General features: G+C 43.3%; 1 protein-coding gene across 1 annotated transcript; it reads left to right on the plus strand.

Annotated features, from left to right (window-relative positions):
- The first annotated feature begins 390 nt into the window (after nucleotides 1-390).
- LOC309411523 (meteorin-like protein) lies at nucleotides 391-6,146 on the plus strand. The gene is made up of 3 exons (XM_082008183.1): nucleotides 391-787; nucleotides 2,393-2,452; nucleotides 4,976-6,146. The coding sequence occupies exons 1-3, from the start codon at nucleotides 454-456 to the stop codon at nucleotides 5,290-5,292; spliced, it is 711 nt and encodes a 236-aa protein (XP_081864309.1). The 5' UTR covers nucleotides 391-453; the 3' UTR covers nucleotides 5,293-6,146.
- Nucleotides 6,147-6,572: the final 426 nt, after the last annotated feature.

A 6,572-nucleotide genomic window follows, 5' to 3' on the forward strand; every position in this document is an offset into this window, starting at 1 on the left:
AGCACCGGCCAGCCCTACCTCGTGGAAAGTTCTTGTTGCTGTTGAGTAGAGAGAAGTTGCCCTCTGTCATTTTTCTGGACGCTGCAGGTGTCCAAGTGTGGATTTGCAGGTGGGCAAGAGGGGCTGAGGCTCCTTTCTGTGCCTGCAGGTGCAGCACCAGGTGTGAGCAATCCCCCTCCCCATAGCGCTGCAGCTGTGGTGGGACGGGGGAGGGAAGGCAGCCCAGCCGGAGGAAGTTAACTTATGAGTCTTGGGGTAGAGTCACAGTTGGGAGCAGGATCTGTATCTTCGGGCAGCCAACGTGGCAGTGACTGCTGGGCTGTTCTGCCTGTGCTGAGAGTATTGTTAGTGACTGACTGGTGCTATTGTTTTGGCAGCGGTTTGAGCTGGGAGCCCCGTTCCCGTGTGGTGGAGCAGGTCCATTTGCGCTGCACCGAGGGCTCCCTGGAATGGATGTACCCAGCACGAGCCCTGCGTGTTGTTCTGGAGCCCAACCTCTCCAGTGCCCGGCACACCACCGTCTGTATCAAGCCTGCCACTGACTTCCAGGGCGCCAGCATCTATGTGGAGCATGCTGGGCAGCTGCATCTGGTGTTAAGCGAGGCAGAAGGGGCTCAACCCCACCACGTGTCTTGCTTCAGTGCCCACACGCCGCAACGAGTGGCCCTCTTCCTGCAGGCCAGTCCACAGAGGGACATCAGCCGCCGGACAGCCAGCTTCCAGTATGAGCTGCTGAGCAACCAGAGTGCTGCTGGCCCTGACTTCAAAAAGATGGCACTGGTCGAAGGTAAGAGCAGAGCCAGCCTCGGGGCTCCGCTGTCAGGGCAGATCCAAGGTGGCAACTGATATCCGTGGACCTTGGCAATGCGTCCCAAAATGCTGACAGAAGCTGTTTTGGGCTGAGGGGTTTTGTTGCAATGGAGGTCCTTCTGCCAGCTCGCTGGCTGTTCGGCAGGTGCAGTATGTTTTCAGATTTCCGCTGTGAGGGGCGTTCTGTAGGCACAGGAGGGAATATATATAAATATAAACTCTGTCTCTCCTTTAGCAGCCAGCTTGGTCCTGGACGTATGCACTGTGATCATGGGTGTCCCCAGCCCCTGGCAGTACCGTCACTGAGAACACCTCAGTAGGTTTTAGGAGCCTAAATCCCATGTTCAGGAGAGATTTAAATTCATTAGGGACCCAAGGCCTCAAGATGGAAGTTAGAATGATCTTTTGAAAACGGGATTAGCCATCTAAATTGCTTGAAACTTCACTTACCTTTCTTTCCTATCTTTACACCAACATAACCCTGCACCTAATAATGCACACCCACCACACACAGGCAGTTATGTATTGAAGGAGCACTGATTATTGAAGAGGGCTCTTTTCCATCCCAGTTCTGAAAAATCAGGACGCACTTCCTGCTGCCATTGTATACCTGCTGCCCCAATAAGGAATACCGCGGGCAAGCCTCCTGTTAAAAAGAGGAGTAGTCAAGCCATGTTGCAATGATGATAAGCTGCCCTTAAAATGGAGAGGTTAAATAAAAAGAGCAACTGTAGTACTTTTGGGTTGTCTTCTCCTCTTTGTTAACCTGTCCAAGGTGCCACTTTGCATGGCTTTGCTGTTTGCTGGAGCTTCATGGCCTTAACTCAGGGAACGTGCTTATTTTAGGGAGTGCTTAATGGCATCACTGGCCTGATTGTCCGGTACTCGGGACAGGAGCTTTTGATAACAAACAGGGTATATACCAAGTGTGTGGATAACAAATTACATTTATGGGTGAACGGAGCCTGATTGGTTCAATGAACCCTACAACCTGGTGGTAGACTCATGAAGGCTTCAGATGTGGTGTGGGGTGTTTTCTTTTATCACTAATACATTGAATGACTTATGCTGCTACCCCACACTTGGAATAAAATTCCGCCTCATCCATGCTGGATTACTAATGTTTCAGCAGGCTATACTGGAGTGTTCCGTGAAGCCATCGTAGCTCCCACCACACACATAGATAGATGCTTGTGTTTATTCTTGTCTTTTGTAATCCAGAAGTAATATAGGAGGATCTTCCTCTCTTTCTGTCAAAACAGAACGAAATTTGAAAAGGTTGAAAAATGATGGAGAATAGGCATGTGCCAGGTGCTGTGTTTTCTGCTATATTTTTGGCATGCTTCATCAATTGTTAAAGGGATTATATGCTATCAGGCCCTGTTGTCGGTCAGTGACTTATAAATCCTCTGTCCTTATTTCTTTGCTTCGGTTGTATTTGCATAACCAGAGTTTTGGTTTGCATCTGATAAAACGTTTTTTAAGCTAGTAGTTCTGCCCCATTTCCTCTCATAATTCACCGATCCTTTAGCAATGAGACCTAGTGTAGTATTATAAGTAACTAACTTCTTTTTTATTCTAGCTATGTGCCGTCCTTGTGACAACGTGGAACTTCTTATGGCCATTTGCAGAAGTGATTTTGGTAAGCTGACTAAAGGGATGTCATTCTGCCTTTAATTATGCATTGATTATTTGGATTTATTTGCTTTTCTTAAAGTAACAGCATGACTGTGCTCTCTGATCTGAGAAAGAAACTAGGTGTGTGAAAAAGAATTTGAAGGGGGGGGAAGTGAAACCTAGAAGGGGGAAGCTTTCTTTCAAGGTCCTAATTTTCTGCAGGCAGAAAGGTTATGATCTAAAACTGAACTGAAAGTAATTCTCACAAGTGTTTTGCTGGCTCTCACACATAGCCAGGTCACATGTGTGTAGACACACATACACACAGGTTATACATGCTTGGTACGTTCCTTTTTATTCCCTTCATCCATTTTGTGTTTTCTTTTTTTTCCCTGCTGATGAATATGCCCTCTCTCTTCCCTCACAATTTGCACACTTCCTAGTTCTTTTTCTACAGAGGTAGTGAGTTGTTCATAACTTAGCTAAGTATTTCAGGTGATTTTAAACTTTCTTCACTGACATACTGGTTAGGTTTCATGCCTTATGAGAAAACAGAGCAGTTAATACTCCATAAGATAAGAAATAATAAGAAATACTGATTCAGTGGTATGTTAAAAGCTTTTCCCATTTTCTCTACTTAATAATGTAATACAATTTTTTTTTACTTTTTCTCTTGATCGTGATTTGTTAATTTTATTCCCATAGTTTTGCACATGAAAATTTGTACCTCTTTGATTATGTCCAATAGTTAAAGCTGCAGAGCTGCCTCTCCACGTGGCCACAATTGTATTGCTGTAAATGTACCTAATGTAAAGAAATAAAACCATGAGCTATACTTACCCCTATTCAATGTTTAAAAACAAAACACCAGATGACTGATTTCCTACTAGGGGTTGCTGTTCTTCAAGGCTACTGATAAAAATCACACGGTAACATCATTGTGCTATTACAGAGTGTAGAGCATGCTTCCCTTACAGAGTGCTCCTTACCTGGTAATTTTTCTACTTCTTCCAAATTAATTGATGCAGTCCAGCCTGTTGTTTCTACTTGATGAAGTTTTCGGTTCCCGTGCGAGGCGCTCTCCCTCTGCACTGCCTGGAACACCAGAGACCAACAGATGTGGAGGCCCAGGCACACAATGGGGGGCACCTACACTTACAGCAGCAACAGACCAGAAGACACGGCCCTTTGAACTGACGCTATTTATGGCCTGACTTCCTTGCCCTAAGCTCACAAATCGCTATCATCAACTTTTTTGATTAGAGAAAATAGCTGCTAATAAAAGTGTAAATGACACTGGGAGTGAATAGGGGCTTTATAGTTATTCTTAAGAAGGAGGTCTTCAGTCACTAGGCCCTGAGCAGCACAGGAGCAACTTGGAGCACCAGGAACAAGTGCATTATAGCTTGTCAGTAGACTTGACTGCATCTGATTAAAAGTGATCACACAAAGAGGGAGACTGAGAGCGGAGACATCTGTTACAGAAAATTCTGGATTCCTCTGGAAATTGAATTAGATGAGGAGGTTGTTGGGAACTTCAGAAATAAGCTTTTTCTGCCTCCTGGGTTGTAGAGTTCTCTGTACCTGAATGAGTTGGGAGAAGCATGATGATGTTCCTGTTGGATTGGTAGCCTCTTACTTGCTCAAGAACTCTTGGCTCAAATGGTGGCATGTTTCCTTCTGAGCCTTCTCTGGGTATAGGGTTGAAATTCATGTAGTTAATGGAAGAATAATTGATTGCCGTGAAAAATGGGAGTGGTGAGAATGAGAGATGGCTTCAGGACAGCAAACACCTGTCAAATGGGATGTTTCATTCTCTGCGCGGTTGATGCAAAGGATGTTTTCAGTCAGAAAGACTATGGCTTATTATGCTTTTGCTCCCAGAAAACAGCTAGGATCATTTGGGGAGAAGGAGGTATATGTATGCTATGTGACATTTAAATAAGGCTTCAAATAAAGCCACTTTAAAGAGTTCTGCGTGTTGTTCATCAACTCCCAAAGTGTCTTTTGATGGATGAATGCCATTTTCTTTTTGAGGGGGGGGAAAAAACCTCAAACCTTGAAATTAAAAACATTTTAACAAGCTCCTGTTATTTTCCAATCAAATCATATTCTAATTCTTCTTGGATCAACCTTTGTTACTGCTGTCAAAGGAAAATCTTCAGAGGCCCCTGGAGACAGGAAGGAGGTAGTCAGTGACAGTCATTGTCTTGGAACATAGACTGAAAAAACTGAATCCCTGAGATGACCTCTTTTCACGTGCTTTTTTTATTCTTCACTGCTGCTCTGCACTATCAAGCAAGTTATATGCTTTTTCCTCAGATGTAGTGATTTGAGTAGTCATAAAGCATGCTTCCTAGCACTGTTTGTGTAGGGATCCTCTGTGTGAAGGATGCAATGTAAGCTCAGAAATGTGTCCATCTGTAGGTGGTGGGTGTACAAACTGCACAACAAATCTGTTTCTCCAATTATTTCATTCAGTGAGCTCCTAGTACCTGAACTACTTACCTGCTGCTCCATAACCAACTCCTGTCTTCTTCACATCTAGTGGTGAAAGGATCTATCAGAAATGTTTCCCACGATTCAGAGAACCACATGTCACAGGTTGATGTCAGCGTCCAGAAAGTCTACAGACAGAAAAACAGAATTTTCCAGCAGGATGAAGCAAGTGGTGAATGGCGAGGCCCTATACGAACTCTGCTGCAATGCAAGGTGAAGAAGGGAGGTGGAGATTTCCTCTTCACTGGAAGTGAACATTTTGGCGAAGCTTGGTTGGGCTGTGCTCCTCGGTTTAAAGATTTCATGTTCATTTACTGGTCTGCCAGAGAAAGAGGAGCCAACCCATGTGAGTTTCAGCTCAACTGACAGGAGTGACACTGGAGTTGAAAAATTTCAGGCCAGTTTTTGGGTGCTGAGTCTGAAGTAGAGTTAAAACCAAGGACTAAAGCTGACAATTTCACCAAAACTGGAGCCTGGAGAATTGCCTGAAGATAATGGCTCTGTGAGCCCTGTAAACTCTGGCTTTTAATCCCCATTTGTTGCATTAGTTTCTCATCTTCACATCTTCTTTACCTCACAAAATAACTCTGAATTTTGAACAGGTTGTTGTCTTTCGTGGTCAGAAAGCAGCTTGTGCTCAGTATTACAAAATTCCCTCTAACATCTTTTGCTCTGTGTACATACTATGTGCTTTTTCGCTAGACTTCTTTCTCTCTTCTCCCATCTCTACTTGATTTTCCTTCCAAATGGCTCCTTTTTTTTTTTTTTTTTAATTAATGCTAACTATAGTCTTAGCCATAGTTACTAAACCTGCAGGCAATTGGCAGGTTTGCCACATTTTTTGCTTTCTGTATTAGCAGAGAGATTAACTAACCCTCAGGGGCAAAATCACAGCTGATGTAACTTTGCGGTGCTCTGTTGATTTCTGCACCATTGACAGCCTCTGGTTTTGATCCCGTGCAAACAGGCCAGTGAGAGATACTGCACTGTAGCTAATATGAACACTAACGCCGTATCATTACCAGATGAGAAAAGGTGTTTGGGAAATGCATTGAAATAATCAGAAGTTTTGGTTGTAGCATTGTCTGCCTGAGAATGTAATATTTGATACTCATAATACTGGGCCCACAACTAGCTCTAGTTATTGTTTAAGTGCATGACAGGAAATACCTAAGCGGACTGGCTGTTGTAAACTGTTAGAGGATATACAGGGATATCAGAATACTTGGGGTTTGAGAGCTGGAGATCAATGCTACATTTGAGATTTTAAATGGAGTACTCTTTGGTTGGTATTTGCACTGTAAATATGAGATAAAATATGTTGGTTTAGTATAGATTGGAGGTACAGTATTTCTTCTCATTTTGTATGTTTGTGTCAAACTTTTGTGGGTTTTTGCCTTTTGAATGGGCCTTAGCCATTGTTTATAGCATTAATTACTATTTGCTTTCATAGAGCATCATCCTTTTGAAATAATGTGTTCTTTTTAAAGCAAATAAGTAGTTTCGTGAATGAGTGGTTGAAAAACTAAAATAACCCAGTGTGAAGTGAAACAACATGCTTGAAAACACACGTGATCTGGTGATTTAATCCATAGCTTTGTGGACTTGTCAGCCTTGCAATGAGCAACCTGAAATCCCTGCAATTG

This window comes from Phaethon aethereus (genome assembly GCF_964289735.1).
Source record: "Phaethon aethereus genome assembly, chromosome: 18".
NCBI classification, from domain to species: Eukaryota; Metazoa; Chordata; class Aves; order Phaethontiformes; family Phaethontidae; genus Phaethon; species Phaethon aethereus.